The 21,574-nt window shown below is 40.2% G+C and overlaps 1 protein-coding gene across 1 annotated transcript; it reads right to left on the bottom strand.

Moving 5' to 3' along the window:
* Positions 1-3,158: 3,158 nt before the first annotated feature.
* On the bottom strand, positions 3,159-15,458 carry LOC149076424 (fatty-acid amide hydrolase 2-like). The gene is made up of 8 exons (XM_089243984.1): positions 15,219-15,458; positions 12,930-13,142; positions 12,606-12,825; positions 9,464-9,673; positions 9,205-9,324; positions 6,739-6,890; positions 4,840-4,935; positions 3,159-4,059 (listed from the first exon to the last, which is right to left on the bottom strand). Exons 2-8 carry the CDS (start codon positions 13,110-13,112, stop codon positions 3,466-3,468), a joined length of 1,575 nt encoding a protein of 524 aa, XP_089100110.1. The 5' UTR covers positions 13,113-13,142; positions 15,219-15,458; the 3' UTR covers positions 3,159-3,465.
* Positions 15,459-21,574: the final 6,116 nt, after the last annotated feature.

Here is a 21,574-nt window from a genome sequence, read left to right on the forward strand (position 1 = left end):
CTTTCAGCATCCCACCACGGATGTCTTCAGCGGCTGCATATAAGGTTCTGTACCCCGGCGGCAGGTGAGCTAGAGCCGCCCCCCCCCCCCCGAGAGCCTCATTCCCAACCATTAGCGATTTGCCATGCTTTTAGCGTTATTTGGCAACTTTTCTAACTCTTTTGGCAATAATTGGCAATGTCCCGTATTTGAAATTTCAATTTGATTTTTTTCGAGGAAATATGGTCAGTATCCCCGACAGACCAGACACGACCCAGGCTCTGCCCCTCCCGGGATATAAGTCTTTTACCCATGCGGGTTGGGTCGCGCTGGGGTCAGTATCCCCGTCACCTTATCTGGAAGTCCCGAACATCAGAAACCGAAGCAAACAATGGGTCATTGCAAAGGCTAAACAACCATGCGCAGGCAAAAATCATGATTGAAAACAAAAAACTTCCTTCAGGTAGTATGTAATTTTTTCAGAGTATATTGAATCTGAAATAATTTTATCCAAGCTTTTGAAGACGGATATCGCAAAAAAAAATCAACACCCCCCCCCCTGTAAATACGCCTCTGGCTCCAAGTCGCTCTTTTGATTGCTCACATGCTTTCGCACCCTTTACGCAGAACCGTTTTAGAAGCACCAGATGTGCCCCCACCAGGTAAAGTGATATTCTGTGGGGGGGGGGGCCTAATTATCTGAAAGTGCTTACTTATGAATTTCTGTGCTTTCTTTCAAAAACCAAATCTCTAACACGAGGCCTCTTATGCACTTAAGCCCCCCCCCCCCGGTCGCCCATGCGTTAACGGGGTACCGCATTTAGATAGGTCACTCTTTCAAGGCTGTCTCAAAAACATCATGGGGCCCCTAGGCCAAGTGATTTTTCTGGAGGATTAACCTTCTTATGTGAAGTGATTTAACCTAGAAAATTCGCGAAAATTTCAACCAGTTCTCATTTTTGTAAAGCACCCCCCCTCCCCTCCCTTCTTGGCCTTGCCCGGGTGGGCCCATATGTTAAGGCGGCACTGGACTCTTTTCGTCCCTCGCTCCTTTTTGTCACTTCCACACTTACATGCTCTGTCATTCCTATTCTTACACACACACTCACCAGGTTCCTTGCTCTTTTGGTGGTTCCCTAACTTTGAACGTTAAATTTGAACCGTTATATATTTGTGATTTTGTAACTTTATAATAGAATTTGTTATATTGTCCTCTTTATACCTTTTTAACTAACCGTGCACGCTTAGTTAAGAGAATATAAGAGGGCAATATAACAATATCTTTGCCGCTGTGGTGGTCGAGTGGTCATAGTGACGGGCGAGGATTCGGGTTCGAACCTCACCGTCACCACAGTGGTGGTCGGCTGAAGTTGGTTTTCTGTGGTTCCCAACTTCAAGGCACGAATGCGAGAGACAATCTTCCCGTTAAAAAGTCTCACCACAGAGAGCAACGATAAAATTATTCAATCATTACATTTCAGTCATAGTGAGAAAAGTTGGTGGCAGATGGCAGTACTATACACAACAAACATTACGCATATACATTACGTCAGATTCATAACACACACACATTCCAACATGAACGAATTCGTTAGAAGTTATATGGGCGGGGTGCATGTGTGGTTTATGTGTGGTTTAGTAGTAGCTACTGTACCATGGGCCTGTATGCGGCTCATGATCCCCGAGCATCCTCCCTCCCCAGTATTTGTCACTCTATCTTCGAAGCGTTTACACGAGATTGGAATTGGGGGCAACTTGCTGAATTGGATGGAATCGTAGTTAAGAGATAGGTCGCAACGAGTTATGGTGAACGGGGAATTCTCTGGTAGGACAGGCGTCACAAGTGGAGTTCCTCAAGGAAGTGTCCTTGGCCCCATACTTTTTTCACTTTTTATCGATAAACTCGATCAGGGTATCGGTGGGATTACTAGCAAATTCGCAGATGATGTGAAGCTAATAGGGGTAATCGGGAATCAAAACGATAGGGAGTTGCTCCAGACCAACTTAAACAGGATTGCAGCATGGGCAAATGAATGGAGCATGACGTTTAGCGTTGATAAGTGTATGGTCGCTCATTTTGGTTCGAACAACCCACGCTTCTCTTACGAGTTGAATGGTGTCACTATCCCGGATGCAACTAGGGTGACCGATTTGGGAATTCTCATTGACGAGCGACTTAGGTTTTCTGAACATTGTTCAGCGGTGGTCAAAAAATCGAATATAATGCTTGGTCTCATTTTCAAAAAGGTCTCTCCGCGTTCTCCTAAAGTCATTCTTCCGCTTTTTCGAGGCTTAGTTCGTCCTGGACTGGAGTATGCTGTAAGGTTTTGGACACCATACCTACAGAGGGACATAGACTTGGTTGAAGGGGTGCAGAGAAGAGCTACGCGTGTCCTTATTGGCACACAGGGCTTGAGTTATGAAGAAAGACTTCATTTTTTGAATATGTTTACATTGGATGAACGCAGGTGTCGAGGAGATATGATCGAAGTGTTCAAAATTTTCAATGGGATGGATAGGATGGACCATGAACTTTTAGTACACCGCCAATCGACTGCTTTTACAAGGGGACACCAGTATCGATTGGTGAGGGACAATGCAAGGTTATGGTGTCGCAGGGAATTTTTCTCCAATAGGGTTGTTAATAAATGGAATAGCTTACCCCCGGAGGTAGTAAATTGTAACACAATTGACACGTTTAAAAAGAAATACGATAAACATGTTGGGGTAAATCGAGAAGCTATCCATTCTTAGAATAAGACAACCATAATTATTCTTTATGGGCATTGTATATAATATTTTATCATGTGTATATATTGTTTATAATTTGTGTTAATTGCATTTTTAATTGGGTTGACGTATTTTTGAAATATATGACAACCATATTTTTATGGGCATCTTTTTATCAGCCACCTCGTTGGGCATTTTGCCTGTTGTGGCGTTGTATTTGTATTACCTGTAGAAATATTGGATTTCTGAACACATTACCAATAACACGCCTATGAAATTTACTATACCTGTTACTCAAGCTGCATAAGAGCCTGTAGCTTTCTCCTTTCACTAGTTATCTGAATTCAAGGAGACTTTGTGATGTGTACAACCATGTAAAATTAATGCAGGGAATGCAAAGATCATATCGACATTTATTTTAAAAATGGTAATCGATCTTCAACCAAACATCATTATAAAAACAAGTTTATTGCACAGCAGATTATAACCAGTACAATATGCACAATATTTTTTTTTACCGGATTTTGTTCCCAGTCTCGGAAGTTCCCGAATTAGTTGAGCTCGTATGCGAGAGAGAGGGAGGATGTATTGCAAAACACGTACTATTACAATTATGATTTACGATGACTCACAAACGACTCATATTATTGATGAAGATACTAGCTTCGACCATTAACCTAGTTGTTCACTGATAATTAGGATAATCGTCATTTGTCCCAGTCTCTGGAAGACTTTCTTCTTTTTTTTTTTGCATTATTAGATGGACGGTGCGGTCCACCCTCCGAAAACTTGTTCCAGTTCTTTGGCGACGGCGATGGTTACCCGGTCATTGTAAGTATTAGCCACGCATTGTAAACCGACTGGAAGACCGTCTTTCCCAGGTGTCGTCGGAAAAGAAGTGACCGGATATAGAAGTACGTTGAAAATGGAGGTGTACCCTATATTCCAGGGTTTCATGACAGTCTCGTAATGGAACGGTGCCGGCTGCGGTTGAGTCGGACACAGGAAAACACTGTTCTCGTCGTTTAGGATCTCGTCAAACTGGGCCTTCAGCCTGTGGAATCGTTCGATAGCCTCCTTGTGCCCGACTTTGAGATCCCTGTTGGTTAGGAATGAAATCATGACGCTATTCCATAGAGACAGCAGAGTGTGGTCGGAACTACGGAAGCACCACTTGAGCATTTCGCTGAAGGGGCTTATTTTACCATTTCCGGCGGTCATCATTTCGGAGAAGGGCTCGGGATGTGCTTCCACCATCACGTGGCTCCACAACTCGGCCGATTCACCGAGGTGCTGCAATCGCACTTCGGTTGGTTCGATGCCATGTGCATTCCTAAAATGATCGAGAGCCTGGAACGATAAATGTAAAATACATTTAACGAATTGAAAGAAAATAACAATAATTGTGCATAAAGCAGCAAAAATATCCATTCAAAATATTTTTTTTTTCAGATTGTAATGACGTCAGAGCCGCTCTTAGAGGTGTGCGACAGGTGCGGTCGCAGCGGGCCCCACACTCACGGTGAAGAAGTGAAAAAATATGCATGCAAATAAAACATTTTTCGTGGTAAGCAAAGCGTCTGAAATTCAACTGATTTTGATTCTGAAATGTTAATATCATTGCTGGAATTGTCACTCATGAATTGTGAATTTCAACCAATTCTGGAATTATTCATATAATTTTTAATTTCCATCAATTCTGAGATTTTTCCTCTCATTAATTATGAATTTCCATCAATTCCGGGATTGTTTGTTCAATTGGTTCTGAATTTCCATTAAATCTGGAATTTTTTCTGTCATTAATTCTGCATTTTTATCACTACTGGGATTTTTTTCCTCTCATTCTCAATTTTCATCAATTCTGGGGTTTTTCCTTTCATTAGTTCTGAATTTCCGTTAATTCATGGATTTTTCCTCTCATAACATTCGAATTTTCATTGGCGATAGATATTTTTCAAAAATTCCTGCATATTCGGTGATAATGTATGAATCTTTGTGGATGCCTAATTATTCCCACCCCAACAAAATGCATACATAAAACCGAGGCTAAAGAGCCCCGAAATTATTATTCTCGCAACGGGCGCGGCGTCTGATAAAGGCGGCCCTGAATGATGTTTATGAATGAGTTACCTTTTTCATCGATCTCCGAATCGCTGGTACGACTGGTGACGCAAGGGGACATCCATTCTCTTCGGCATAGTATATCTTCAATTTCTTTAAATCCACCTACAGCAAAATGCCAATTATTCAAAAATTCGTGAATAATTTAAAAATTATTAACTCATTTTTTTATACTGACGTTGCATTTCCGCAACGTTTTGTTTACAAAAAATTCAAGTAATTTTTCAAGCAAATTTTTGTGTGAAATGAATTTTTTTTTAATTAAAAGGTTTAATAAATGTCAAGTATTTTTTAAAAAAATTTTTACGAAGAAATTTTATTTTTTATAATTTTTCAAAAATTAAATTTCAAGAAATTGTTAGAGATTTTCAATCTGAATATTTTTTCCCCATGATAAACTTTACAAATATGGAAAGGAAATGTTTTTCCTTTCCCTTAAATGTTTTGTTTCTGATATTTGTTTGAAAAACTTCTCAAATGTGTTATTTAAGTATCCAATCATCATAAATATAAAAAATGTGAAATTTGGTTAAAAATTAGAAAAGCGGTTAAAAATGGATAAAAAATTCAAGAAATTGGTTTTTTTTAATGCTGTTTGCAAAAAGTTGTTCTCGCGAAAGGGGTACTTTTTTAGTACAGGAAAACAAATTGGTTCAAATTGTTGTCGAATCTGCACGAATTACTTTGAGCCAGCCTGAGGCTTTACGAACGTTTCAGGTCGGGTTTCAATGTCTCCCGATTTGTTTTTGTGCAGCGCTCTCTATCGACAAAATTTTGAATCAATTTTTTTTTTTCCTGTACCGAAACAAATCTCCCTTCGTGAGAACAACTTTTCTGCAAACCGCATTCAAAAAAAACAATTTTTGGACTTTTTAAAAAATTTTAAACTATTCACGAACTTATGAGACACCCTATATTAGTGTTTAATTTTTATTTGGTTTGTTTTTTTATATAATAGATAAATATTTTAAATTTGTTCGTTAATTTGTCTGACATTAACAACTTAAAACTTTCCACGAAGGCCACGGACCGGTAAATTATTTTTTTCATTGAGTCTGAAAACTGCCCCAATAATTCTGTGAAATTAGTTTCACACTAATTTTAAATTTTCCTCCATCAATTATGAAATTATTTCTTTCAAAAAGTTTTTTTCATGAACATTTTTACTCTTAATAATTCTGAAGTTACTCTTGATAATACTGAAATTATTTCCATCGGGTAGTTACACTTTCTTCAATGATGATTTTTTTTTAATAATTCTAAAACCACACACACATTGAGGTGTTTTTTAGCATTTCTTTAAACCCTGTAATTATGTATACGTTTTAGATGCTTAATTTGGTCTCTCGAAATATTTAGCCTATAAGAAATAGGCCCCAAAAACTGTTTTGGATCAGGGTCCCCTGAATAAGTAACGACTTCCCTTTTAATGTTTTATTTTTATGGGCATCTTTTTCTCAGCCACCTCGTTGGGCATTTTGCCTGTTGTGGCGTTGTATTTATATCAAATGCACAACATTACTATTGAATGTGTAAAGCATCTCGCCCCCAGTTTCTAAATACAGTAGTAGCCTTACAGATCTCTAACAATTTTTTTTTTAAATTCAATCGTGTTTTTCTATGTAAAGTTGCTATTTTTTAAAAATGGTCGGTGGGCCACAGAAAAAAGCTCAAAAGGATCAAATTTGTCCCACGGGAAATGGATTGAAATTCCCGATTTTATTTATTATAGAAATTAATTTAGTCATTTTACGCTATTGTTACTTACAAAATGACTTCGTTACCATCATAGAAAGTTGTGGAAGCTTTAGAGAACACCATATTTCCTTTTACTAAAACCTACGATGGCGGTGGTCGTGTAATCACGGAAGGGGTTCGAGAAAATGAAGTGTAACAAAATATAGTTACCGGATCGCTGAGTTTTAACGTTGGGTCATTTTTGGTCATGACTTTCAACATGGGCAACAAATCTTCCGCATATCTACACAGAGGTCCGAGCGCTGCATACTTTAGTACTTCCTTGGCCAGATAACTAGTTACTCCACCGTTCGGAATGATACCTATAGTGAAATAACAATACTGACGAATATAGCATACGTATTTCTCTTTAAAACACGTTTTTCCATGCTGAATGTAAATTTAAAACATGCTCTATGAGCCAGCTATAGCCAGTATGAGCAACTCATGTGCCACTGGGAGCCCGTGCAATTTTTTTCTCTTTGCATTGGGTTCAGTTTTCCCTTTTTAGTCAAATGGCTTGTGCGTTATTACATCCACTTGATAGTTGTCTTCGTGAGGAGAACGACACGAGAGATTTGGTAATTAAGAGCCCGGGGCAAAGAGGGGGGGCCACTGCCATAAATCTTTGCTAACTTTTTCTGACACAACCCTGCCTTATTCAATACTTCCTGGAAAGGTTCCAGGATGTAATGCCTCATTTGAGGTAACGGAAGTAAGTTGCTTTGCACGAGTCCGGCATTTTGTGAGCAGTTCTATCTATCTCTATTACGGTAGAATCTCGTTATAAAGTGGGTGAGGAAAGACATGGCATACATCCGCGTTACAAAAGTATAGGCGCAATGAAGGGAGTAAAGGTGAAACACATAAAAATCGGGGCCGTACTTATGCATTTCGTCGCCTGGTACGAATATATTTTTTTGATCTGGTGCGCCAGCAACCATGTTAGTCCCTATTCCAAAAGTTAGATTTAGAACTTAACGAATCGTGGGAAACATGAATAGCACCAAAGGCTGCACACAAAGCTCAACCCATATGAGAGTGCCATGGGTCCGATGACTAAGCAATTCTTGGACCCTTATCTACCTGGATGGTAGTACCTGCCTACCAACACATATACTCAAAAATCATATAACCAAATCTCATTATTACGGTGATCGCTTGAGGCTGATAGCAGCACCCGGTTGAGGCACATGCTTTAAGATGGCGTTGGCGGAATTGCCAGGAACACACTGTTAATGACAACAGAGAAGCATTTTTCCCAAAAACATAATTTCAGGCTGAAGTGTCTACAAAATGCACAACGAAAGTAATGTGGTAAATGATAACTATATACGTATGTTACGGCAAAAATGTGATAAATCCGGCTATTATGCATGATCGCCGAGCATTTTGCTAAATTTGATTTCTCCAGATTAAATCACTTTTACCGGCGATTATTCATAATACCCAAGCGTCGAGTCAAATCGTAAAATTTGTTATAGTATCGGGGTCCGACTATATTTGTCACACATATTAGACTCATTCGGAATTGTTTTTTCATATTTATCAAATTCACCAATTACACTAGGGTATTATGCATAATCACAGATAAAGGCTATAAATTTGAAGTATTTATAAAAAATATCAACGACACTTCATGAATAATCGCCGGTAAAAGTGGCAGTTTTTCGATATTTACCAACGACGCTTGAGTGTGGGGTGTTATGCGTAATCTCCGGTAAAAGTGTTTTTTTTTTAGTATTTATCGAACTTATATCAAGATGATGGGGTAAGTATACATAGTAACCGATTAATCACATTTACCGTCGTGAGATAGGTTAGTTTTACCCTATTGTTGGAGGTGACGCTTCTGCTTGATGCACGTTGCACTAAGCCCTGGGATCGAAGACTTAAGCTCAGTAGCTATAGCTAAAAACCACACGACGAACATTAAGAGGGGGTGGCACCCCCCCCCCCCCCGAATATGGCTCCGCTGGCTATCGACTCGGGATTTATTTCCGTTTCGCTCAATCAGATCTGTACTGAGTAGGATGAATACATCCAAACTACAATTAATCTGTATACCCTCAAGGTTGGGCCAGGGGTGCGTGTATCAATGCAAATAATTGTGATTACCGTAACATACACACCGAACACACGTTTAATATACACATTTTTTTTCCAACTCGGAATCAGGGACATCAACTGATAACAACTCCCCCCGGCCGGCGCATTTTTTGGGAGCAATGCATTCAACTTGTTAAAATTTCCTTGTAATTAGCGCCAATAGATACGATCATAATAATGACTGGTAATTCTGTGATCGGAACTAAATATTCTCATTTGAAATTGACTGGTACACGCCGACGCCGGCAGTAAAAACGGGCATTTCTCTTGTTTTATGAAAGTACGGACACGAAAACTGTACTTACAAAATACGGACATGTCATGTCTAGTGTGGACAAAAATGGGACATAGGTGTACGTTGGGGTTCTAACCTCTCCCCCCCCCACTCCCCTCAAGCCGAGATTATAGTGTTATTTTGCAGGAAAAGACAAACCCCCCCCCCCCCCACCGAGAAGGAAAAAAAATTGAAACCCCTCTCCTTGAGAAAATTCTGCGTACGCCAATACATAGGTGTAAACACACGCTTACCGGATGAGGCTTTGTGGCCGAAGACACCGTTCATGACAGCGGGAAGACGCACGCTGCCACCCAAGTCACTGCCGATACCCACAACTGATCCTGCAGAGGCTATCAAGGCACCTTCACCACCTGAAAAATAATAACAATCGCGTTGTTTGGTAACATCCCAAATATTTATGAATGAATATTGGAGAAGCGAATACGGGAAAAAAGTTACAGCAGCATCGCGTCGCAATCATTTAGAACGGAATGGTCGCTTCAAACTCACCCGAGCTACCTCCGCACGTCCTCCTGGTGTCGTACGGATTGGAAGCCGTACCATAAACGTTGTTGGTCGATTCCCAACCCAACAATGACTCCGGTACGTTCGTGGTGACCAGCGGGATACCGCCAGCATCCCTGGCGAGCTTGACGACGTCGGAATCAGCATCTGATACGTTGTCCTTGACCACTACCAATCCGTTGGTGCAGCGCATATCTGTAATCGGTATCACAAATAGTCATTAAGCACTGGGAAATTTTGTTAGAAATTATTTTAAATTTGGTAAAAGCGATTTTCACGATAGATAGCTCAGATGATGTGCGCGTGTGAACCAATTAAAAAAATTATCTACAGTGCATGGTACAGTGCTCAAACATGGAATGCGAGGCGGTGTCCCACTTTCTTGCCACGGAGAGAGAGCAGGCAGACCTACAGAGTGAACCGAACACAACCAGGCTCTGTCATTGAAGAGACGATTTAGCACCGTTGTTGAAAAAAAATTCCAGTCGGTGACCCGGTTGGACGAAGCAGACCAACAATACGATACCTATATGATACGAAAAATCTAGGCATCTACCATCTTCACTTCGAAATATGGGGGCACCCAGTAGCTGTGCCCGAGTGGCGCAGTGGATACTCGTCTTCCACCATGAAGGTTTCCACCAGGGTGTACGGTTTCAAACCAGGGGAAGAACGTAGATAAGATAGGGTGACCTTACGTCCTGAATTTCCCTAATGTGTTCCGTTTTTTCGCATATTTTGAACGAAGCTAACTTGGCTTTTTATTCTCACATATATATATAGTTATTCATGTTCTTTTTTTTAATTCACTGCGATTTGAAATGGGGCTTCATTTCCCACGATTGGTGACTTTTCTGTGATTTTACTGCGAGGTGGGTACTTTTAGCATCATTTTTGCTAATACTTGACTAATAATATTTATTACATTTCTGCTAATAATTGCTAATAATGTCCCGTATTTTCCCCTATTTCGAAGCCCAACTTCCCGTATTTTTCTCGAGTGAACATTGTTAGCCTAACTATAGAAGATTAGAAAGAATTACTAAAGCTTTATTTCTCACACAAGAATGTTAGAGAATATTTATGAAGATATTTTTCTCATTGTATATGGTGGCCATAGAAAAAAAAGGAAATAAGGGTACGCGTGGGTGAAAATACCAGAACCGAAGACTAAGAAAGGAGGACGTTTGGTCGTACACCCTTAATAGCGTCACGTATCATAATTTCTGCAATAGATGGTGCCACTATTGTGATCAATAAAACCAACCACAAGAACAATTTTTCCCAACTCTTAAAACAGAACCGCTAAACAAAAACAAACAATTCTGCGAATTTCGACGGTTATTAGTGAATGCATGTGCGAAAACAAACACAAAAACACTCATACGAATGAAGAAATATGTGTTTCAAAGAGGAGAAAAAAAAAATTGAACATAATTCCGGAAAAATTAAAAGGAGGACAAAAAAGACGAATTTCTCCGAAACGTAGGAGGACGCTTGAAATGACAAAAAAAAAGAGGATAGTTGGTAACGCTACGCGCGCGCGTTATGAGGCTAGATTTTCAAATACAAAATATTCAACTAACAACGCTCCGTAGTGCTGCCATCTAGGTTTCAAGCTAGGAACAAAAAATAATATACATATGCAATTTCAATTCTCTTCGCTCTCTCTTAAACCAGGCATCTTCAACACGGTGCTCTCTGAAGCACCCAGAGTGCTCGATGCTCGTGTCTGATTTTGTGCTCGCGAGCACTTAGAAAAAATTTCAACGTCCCAAGTAACCACCTTATAAAAATCCCATTGAAGGATTGAAGTTCTTGGTTTCATGCATGGTTATGCCAAACTTGCAGTAAGGGTGCTCTTCTTTTGATAATGGGTACAGGAAGTGCTCGGGACTAGAAAAAGGTTGAAGACTCCACCCCCCCCCCCCATCCCGGCTTAAGCCATAGTTTCCCAAAATTTTAGTGGCCGTCAAGCCTCCCCATACGATCGTGTGGTACACCCTTAGCTTCTACCGCCCCCATAGACCATTCCCAACTTGGCAAACACTGGCTTAAATGTTGGAATATTTTTTCAGATAGGTCACCAGCTGCGGATTCCAAGGAAGGGAAGCATTGCGGGCGATCGCTCCTTTCAAGAGCCGCATAGTATGGGAAAATTAGTCTGTCCCGTTACAGGACTCTCGTGCAATGAGGTACGGTCGAACGAACCTCATTTTGAGGGTCGATATCCCGGGAGGGACAGAGCCTGGGTCGTGTCTCGTCTGTCGGTCGAACGAACCTACACAAATCACTTCCCGACATATTGCTCTGGATCCGTTTATTTTTGCAGCAGAAGATGTCTGCCTCAGCTTCATTAGCAGCTGAAAAGGTCTGCACCCGCTTCATTAGCAGCTGAAGATGCCTGCCTCGGCTCATTCGCAACTGAAGATGTACGCGTTCGCTTCATTCGAACAAGAAAATGCTGGCCTCCTCTGCATTTGCAGATTGTGATACTGCCTCGGCTTCATTGGCATCTAAAGATGTCTGGCTTCACTCTATTCAATGCCGAAGACGTTTACCTCCGCTTCATTCACAGCTAAAGATGTTTGCCTCAGCTTCTTTAGCTGATACTACTACTACTTAACCGTACATGTACCTCGTACACATTCCTCTACGTAAGTTATCTTCTTTAGCTGCTGAAAATGTGTCTCCTCGCTCCATTCGCATCTCTAAAGATCTCTGCCTCCACTCCATTTGTAGCTGGAAATGTCTGCCTCGGGAAAATCGCCCCACCCAAGGGCAGAATGATGTGGGAAAATTTGCCTGTCTCGTAAAATACGAGGCGATTCAACGAACCCCTTCCGCCCTGGATCCGTGCCTGTACGTGACTGCATTCAATTTCTGTTCAGATGGTTGAATATATATCAATTTTACAATATTTTTCATTCCTTGGACTTGTAGCACATAGGTCTAACGCAACTCATAGGTATCGTTATAATACTATCTTATATCTGTGTTTTTCGAAGTACGAGAGCCACAGATAGACGATGACTAGAGCAATGGGGGCCACCGGGGGGGGGGGGCAAAAGTTTGAGAACCACTGTCCTATATTGATATCTTCGATTACCACGAACTCGACACTTACTTTTGACGCAAATATGCTCTTTGACACTGAACGGCACCCCCAACAGAGGAAAGGCCGCCTCGAGCTCCTCTGTGGATTTTTCGCCAGATGCGACCATCTCGTCGACCCTACGAGCCTCGTCAAGGGCTTCGTCGAATCTGTCTTCGACGACGGCGTTGATCATCGGCTGGACCTCTCGGATCCTCGCGATGTAAGCGCTAACCACATCCTCGCACTTCAACTTTTAAAATAAAATAATGAAAAATATTAAAATCATAAAATAAATCCTTGTTAATATGAACTAGCAGAGAGTGAATACAACTCATTAAGAGAAAGTGATTTTACCTCTTTCTTCCTGATCTTCGAGGAGATTTCGGTTGCGGACAACAACAGGACGTCGTCCTCGACCGGTGGGACGCATTTCCTATGTCCGTACAGCAAACCAAACACAAAGGCGGTCGTGACGTCTATTACACGCCGTATGAACCTCAGCGCACGGAACCTGAAACTTCTTCCGGTTTGGACCATTTTTAATTTATATTATTTGTGCGGTTATGCCTGAAAATAATGAAAAAAAAATACAAAATTCAAAATAACTTTGATTAAAATTCGAAACGAGAAAAATTGAAGTTTTGCTTATGAGTAGAGTACTAATTGTCAGTGCCGTCTTAACGCATGGGCACACGCGGGCACGGCCCGGGGGCCTCAAGAGAAGAGGGGCCTCACAAAAATGAGATCCTGTAGAAATTTTCTAGAATTTACCATGTAGGGCCTCGGAAAACAACATTTGGCCCGGGGGCTCATGATGATCTTGAGGCGGCCCTGCTTTTTGTGCCGGTACACTAATATGAACATCTTTCAAAATCTCAAACGTTTAAGGAAATTTTCAAGTTTGGAGTTTTGAAGAAGGTACTTCGGAATCGTTTCGGCTACTACCACTACTACTAAACCATACGTGCACCTCCTCACATTCCTCTGCGGAACTTTTAACTGGTTGGAATGTGCACGTCCGTTTTGTGAACCTAAATTTTTATTACCTTGTTTCTGTGTAATACTTGTGCTGCAATCTGCCACCTATTTTGCGAACTATGAGTGAAGTGTAATGGTTGAAGATTTTACCGTTGTAGGTCTGTTGCAAAGCCTTTCAACGGAGAGATCGGCACGCATTCGTTCCTCGGAATCGAAATACTGGCTGAATCGTTTCGGCAGCAGAACCCAAATCTGGTAAAGACGGTCCTGATCCTTCCGCATTTTGAGAATAAAATACTGAACCACACAAATGTCTCAAGTAACCTTACCGGCATCCAAACATGCAGTTAAGAACAACTGCTCGAACCATTATTTCCAAAATAAAATTCATTACAGGTTCTCTTCATTGGCTACTAGGAGAGGATTTTACGACTGCCATTTATAGTGATTTTATAATGAATTTGCAATGTATATGAGACTTTAAATAAAAAATTGCTGATTCTCCCAGATTTTCGGGCCCTGTCAGCCTCTTTCTTGGGACGAGGGTTCCCAACAGAAAGGGGGGGGGGTACGTGTTTTATCCCCCGGGCAGTCAATATGCCCGTTCCACGTGATACATGAAAATTCAAGCATTCACCATGTTCACTTCGAAATACGGAAATGAGAGGGCAGCACCAGAGCAGAACACGAAACAATTATTATTCTGGCAACAAAAATAGTTTAAGGGCCACGCATACACTCAGAATACACATTCCGGCAGGTACCAATTCGTTACAAATTCCACAGAGGAATGTGTATTTACGTGGTGCGTGTTCGGTTAAGTACTACGTATTAAGTACAATATACGCTCCTTTTCATGGGAGTGAGTCTGAGGGTGGTTTTGTTCTGGCCACCTCTTGGATGAATTTTATTTGCTTTTAGTTGTTTTTTCTTAACTATAAATTTACTAGAGTGAGGCAAGTGAAAAATCCTAATTTAACGTCTTCACTCCATAATGAGAGAGCCCTCGCAGTATTTACGCCTTCCTGCTCAGCTCAGAAGACTAACTATAATACCAGGCGATGCCCGGATTTTCCCAATATAATGGGAGAATTCAAGAAGTGACAAACGGAAACCAAAGTAAGTATTCCAAAACGCATTGTTGAGGCCCAGAAACCATTGTTGCGAGACAATTTTTTTGCCTTTTTCAGATATTTACCCTGCTCTGACGAAGTTTTGAAGTAGCCTATCGTAGTCGTGTCTCGATGCAAAAATATCACATGTATACAAAATTTTAGCAACGATCGGTTTAAAATTGTAGATTTGTAGGGAGAATATACGCACACACGCACAGAAAATCAATTTTGTATATGTATACATATAGTCATGCACAACGTCGTACAATGCATATGCAAATCTACCAATAAACATATGTGCAGTTGGTATTAAAGTTAAATTACTGTAAAATTTCATTGCATAAGGTGAAAACGATCGATGAGAATTAGCAGAAAACAATCGATAAATCAATAAGAACAAATTCAGTTCGTACCGCAGTAAAAATCAAATAAGAAATGGAATGCGATTGAAAATCGAATTATAGAACGTTCGCGCGGTTACATGCGCACAAAACTACCACTATAAAAATATTGCCAAGAGAAAGTGTGACATTGCTTCTCAGAATCTTACCTCACATGTCAAAACAATCGATACCCGATCCAAAATCAATCACCAAAACGGCACATCGCAATCGATAGTAGAATGATTGCACGGCACAATCCAGAACGATGTCAGCACGAGTTTGATGCTCTCTGTGTGTGTTTGCACTCAAAAAAACGTTATTTATCGTCCTATTTTTAATAAAATTTTCTTTCACCACCACTACGAGCGCTCGGAGGAGAAAGTAACAACTAAAAAAAAAGAAAAAACAACGAAGGCCGCACGCAATACGCGGGATACAAAGGTAGTCTGGAACGTGACGTCACGGGTTTTACGCCGAAACCACGTGATCTCATCGATCGTTAAGAAAACTGGGACCCTCCTGGGCATTGAAAAAAAAACCTAAACAAAATTGTATTTAGTCACACGAGGAGAGAGGAAATTAAAAGACGAGAGAGATTATTCATCAGCCTTTTAACAGGATTTTTCCTCATCGTGCGAACAAAAATATTGTCGTTATAGCGCAAATAATCATTCAAATAATCATAAATTAAAAGATCCGTTTATTGCAATTTCCCGATGAAATTATTGAAGTATATTGTTTTAGTATATATTTTTGGTTTTTTTTAAATATAAATTATAATTGATGATATTACCTGGATTCAATTGAGAAATTTTCTTTGACCGTAAACAAGGCTGCTCACAATCTTCTGTGAAGTGCGTGCCACTTGTCACGAGCCAGTTAAGCGATGTGGAAATGTGCTGCGAGACACTTGAGGGTTTTGGAAACGGGCCGCGGGTCTGTCAGGTGATCTTGAACCACGCGGTCGGCCAGTTCAGTGATCTGTAAATCAGCCATGGGTCACTTAAGGCGGTTGGTGCACACAGAATTTTCCAAAAAAACACATTTTCGAATTTTTCAATTTTTAAATACTATGAAATTTTCTACGGCTAACTGCGTTAAAGATTTTATTATGCCCGTACTAAAAATATTTTTAAAACATTAAGTATAAACTGTGTTGACAGGCATCACACATTATATACTAATGTTTCCCACACACATTAAAATGGTGTTTTCTCAAAACTAAGTTTTTTGTTTTATTTCAGATAAGGAATATTTTTTCTAACACCGCTCATTCAAATGCCTTGAAACTTTGTGCGTCTCTCAGCGCACGATGGTGTTACATACTTTAGCACGAGCTTTCAGGATTGTTTTTTAATCGCGTTTATTTTTTTCTTTCAACTTTAACAACATGCAACATTTTCAAAAATCACCAAAATTTAACCATATTTTGTCCCATAAAAGTTTTTTTTTAATAATTTTAGTAAAAAATCGTCGTGCTAAAGTAAGTAACACCATAGTGTTGAGAGATACACAAAGTTTCAAGGCATTTGAATGAGTGTTGTTGGAAAAAATGTTCCTTATCTCACAAAAAACTTAGTCATTTTGAGAAAAAAAGCATTTTAGTGCGAGAGAAAAGCATTAGCATGTGTGTATATATAATGCCTACCAGCAGTTTATATTAAAATAGTTTACAAATATTTTTAGTACAGGTAGAACAAAATCTTCAACGCAGTTACGCGCAGAAAATTTCACTGTATTTAAAATTTGGAAAATATGTTTTTTTGGAAAATTTGAGTGCGCCAACCCTCTTAACTAAGTTGTAAATGTGCCTCGGGTCACTTAAATGATTTAGTAATCCTTCGATGGGAAATAATAATCGATAACCACTGTCCAAGAAAACAATATTGGAATGAACAATAATTAAGTTCATTTTTACAAAACTGGGTTTTGAGATCACGGGGCCACATCAGATGATTCCGAGGGGCATATCTAATCCGCTGGCCATGGGTTGAGTATGTATGTATGCACTATTGTTTCTAGAACATTCTTTAGACACGGTAGAGTCATTATTGTAACACCTCACTAACAACTAACCCATGGGAGATACGGGGGGGGGGGGCATGGAAGGATCATTCTCCCCCTCCCCCCCAGCGTCAAAGATGGATTCGACTGATCATGCGTATGTATGAATTGACATCATCATCATCATCGCGCTCCCCCAAGCTTTCACGTCTATCTCCACCTACGCTTCAACCATGTTTTTTCCTTGTTGTAACAGGTAGCAAATAATTATACTGACTGGAGTTGTGGCTATTATCCAAATTTATAATCATTTTTTTCCTCTCTTACTAAATGTAGTTTCAAGTCTCAAGGTTAGCAGCGATGCAATGACAGAATTCCTTTTAGAGATAATTTCTGCCGTTTATATTTCTGCACGAGAATCAAGACTTATCTGTTCAATATACGCTCGATATAGAACTTATCGCCTTGTCAGTATCACCCGATAAGGGTTCAAAGAATCTTTGACAGTAGGAAATGATTATCGATAAGAAATTATCTCCGAAGCTCCAAATTCCACTGGAGCTGCTTTATTTGCTTGAACTTGAGTGGGAGTAGATGGAAACAAGAGAAAATATTAATTACTGGCAATGATTTCCGACGCTGCCCGGGTTTTCTCTACGTACTGGGAGCATTGAAGAAGTTGCAAATCATTGTAAAGAGGTAAACATATGTGAAACGAATTGTTTGGGAAACGCGTTAACCAAATTCAACATTCCAAAAATTCATTGTTGATTCCCCAAGATCCCTTGTTGCCCGATAGTTTTCCGCCCGTTTCGGGCATTTTCTCATCTCTGACAAACTTCTAAAGTAGCCTATCGTTCACGTTCGGGGCATGTTTGGTACATGCCATGCAAAATTTGGCGACGATCGGTTTCAAGTTGTAGATTTGTTTTGAGAACATACACATGCACACAAAGGTCAAGGTCCTAAATTTCTTAAATTCAGGCTTAGGCCAATTAGTTCGCGAGGTGGGTGAAGGTCTCTGGCCAAAGCAATAGCCTGAATCGTCATCGCCAGGTTGACGTACTTTTTGCGATTATTATGGCCATTTATAATTGTGGTTAGCTATGGTAACCCTAACGATCAATCCATAAGGTCCTGCCCAAAATACAGTGGAGAGAGAGATCTTGGAGCAGAGAGAAGACGATATTCTTCTCGGGCCACGGGCCGTTCCCCACCTACTTCCTCCGCTTCGGGATCTCAAACAATGACAAGTGTCTGTGTGGAGGAGTCGGAAGCCCATTGCATTAAGCAACAGAGTGCGAAAAGACCTCAGAGTTCCACCTGGTTAAGCCGCTCCCTCAATTGGAGCATGAATGGTTCAAAAGGATGGAGAGAGATGGAAAAGCCCTGGAAACCATCAAGGACCTGGTTAAATTCCTAGAGGCCAACCAGGAACATCTCCACACCAAGAGGGATGAGACCATCCAGACTCCACATGAAACGCAACAACTGAGGAGGAGCGAAAGACTGAGAGCAAGGGCAGAAGCCGAAGACAGCGTCGATAGGGTACTCTCCCAGGAAATAGAAGAATTAGAAGACGAAGAATACGACACAGAGGGAGAGCAATCGGAGAGAGAAGAAGCGGTCGAAATATGGGAAGACTCTGACTCTGACTTCAAATAGGATGATCCAGTGAAAGAGTAATCAAGAAACAAAGTCCCAATGATCAGTGTTTAAACTGTGAAGCACCCAACCAAAAGCTGAGGAGCTTTTGAATAATCGAACAACCCCCTCCCCTCATGCTGAAGGACCTGGCACCTGGTCGGACCAATGTGACACGAAGGGCTCACACTAGCCAACAAGCCAACGAGGGAAGACATGGTCCAGGACCTGGCCTGGACACGGCGGAGGGCTCACCCGAGCCAACAAGCCAATGAGGGAAAACATGGTTCAGGACCTGGCGCTTGGCCACAGAGAGGAACGGGGGCTCGGGCTCAATAAAGCTGGAAAGGACATCAGAAGAGCTCATCGGAATAAATTGTATATTGTATAATAGAAATATTTAAATCTGTATATACTTTTTTTTTTAATGTGTTTTTATATTCAATGTTCATGTATTTTATATTTTATATGCATAATAAAGCACCCGACATCGCCCAGCCCCTCATCCGGGCAATGGCTAAAATTGACAATGGTCGATAGAGCCTGGGCGGTGCACGGAATGAAATGAAATGAACCCTAACGATCAAAGAAATCGGAATATCGAGATCTCATAGGACTGATATCGAAATTATAAGCCGATATTATCTCCAGCTTTTTTTCCCCTCTATAATGTCCGAAATACCACAAAATTTCGGACTTTGGCAAGTTCGTGATTTCGGGCTTTAGCAGTAACATATATACAGATGGGGTACTATCGCCCACCCAAAAATTACACACGTGATTCTTTGTAAGAAACTAATATGGGGAGAGAGGAAAAAAAAAGGTGCTTTCAGTTTTTTTTTTATTTAACCAATAATTATGGAATTATAACACATTAAAAATTTATGACGTCACTTCCGAATCCTGCCAAATTCACCGAAAGTGCACCAAATGTACAACTTGGCATTTTTAAACTGCTAACAATGTTATAACCCTGAGAGGAATCAAGAAAAATTTTTTTGCAAACAGTTTTTTCCCCTTCCTCCATTTCTCTCAAAAAATTTTACTTCACAATGAAGGAGAACAAATTACCACATTTTGATAAAAAAAATGTTGGTTTCGGGAAAACAATTTTTCGAATAGATCTCGTTTGGCTAACACTTTACAAATCTACTGATAAATTTGCCAATACAGTGGGGCGAAGGTAGCACGCAATAACAAGGTAGCACTCTATCACGAAGAGGAGAAAAGCGATAATTGTATAATAGCATGTCCGGACTGACTGATTCATCATCGCTGAGCCGAAACAGCTGAAGCTGTAGATATGAAATTTCGTCAGTATTTCAATACCGTAATGTAGAAACTCCCTGACAAGATATTTTTCTAAAATTCAACCAAGAATAAAACGGTGGTTTTATGGAGCAAGTATTACTGAGCCGAAATCACTGAAGCCATAAATGAGATTTAGCCTCAATATTATATTTTATAATGTATAGACACCCTCTAACAGGGCCGTAGCTAGCCATTCCTGTGCCCGTCTGTCTAGAACCTCCTACAGATAGAAAGCCTCCGCACTCAGCTTGTGACGTCAGTAAGCAGTCCATTTTCCCTCAGAATATTCAGGGAAAAAAAATTCCCTGCTCGTGCCAGTATCATCGTTGTGGGGAAAAGAAATGATCAGGTTCAGAATTAGCGATTTCTATGCCCCACATCCAATCACTACGCGGTATTCGTGAGCCAACCAGGAAGATTCTACGCCAAAATAGGAAGAAACGAAATAGGATGCTGTGTTTCAAAATATGGCAAACTTGCTAGGTAGTCTGAATGACGTTTATGGCAAACAGTGCAGAGGCCTTTTATCTCTAGAGGGTGATGGTCTGTCCCGGCTCATTCGCAGCTGAAGATGTCTACCTTCGCTTCCATTTGAAGCTGAAGATGTCTGCCTTTGCTCAGGAGCGGATACTGGGGGGGGGGGGGGACAAGCGAAAAGAGATGAAGAAACACTGATGTAAACTACGAACAATCGATGATCAATTATTCCTTTCGATCGATATCAGAAAAAAAAATTCGAATATTTTCTTGTTTGCCTGTTCTTTTCCATAGAAATAAATGGTAAATTTTAGTCATTGTTATTGATCTTCTAGAAGTCCTTCATGTGCCACACAGTTGAGTGCGTAATTCTTTTTTATACGGTTTTGTTTTTTTTTGCCCAAGGTGGTCATTCATTCGTCCATGGTTTTTGTCCCTTTGTAATCATTCTTTTGTTCTTTTAATGTGTATTCTGAAAACTAATAAAATAAATAATGTGATGTAAATTATGTATCTATAATTATATTTACTATAAATATTTATCACTTGATATGATGCAGTATTTATAAAAATAAATGCACATTACTTTAACGTTGCAGTGCATGCGGTACATTACATAAACTAACTGTTCGCATCATCGAATAGAGAGTAAAAAAATAAAAACAGTACTCTGTAAATAAATAAATTTTCATGTTTTCCAGTAGTCAATAAGGATTTTCTGTATGCACTTCACACCCTTTGCTGCCTAACTTTCAGTCAATAGTATTGCTTCAGAAATCATACTAAAAATGTCCGGGTCATTATGCCATATTGTCATTATATGTCCGTATTGTCATTATATTGTCATTATGCCCATTATGCCGTTATCATGAAGCAAAATGCAGCAGTTCTTTCAAGGTTTTGACACCATCTACATAAGACTATCAATCTACACTGTTCTTCAGAAATGACTAAATTTATCTCTCACATCTCTTCATCCTCTTTTCAACTTTCCCTAAAATTTTCAATGAAAGTGTCCTTATCTCAGGTTCAATCTACACATGGCCGCGTCTATGTTTATGTAAATCCTCAGCACTACGATCACAGA

Source organism: Pholcus phalangioides, unplaced genomic scaffold, assembly GCF_987345545.1.
Source record: "Pholcus phalangioides strain wild (caught in Gottingen) unplaced genomic scaffold, Ppha-v1.0 ptg000015l_1, whole genome shotgun sequence".
NCBI classification, from domain to species: domain Eukaryota; kingdom Metazoa; phylum Arthropoda; class Arachnida; order Araneae; family Pholcidae; genus Pholcus; species Pholcus phalangioides.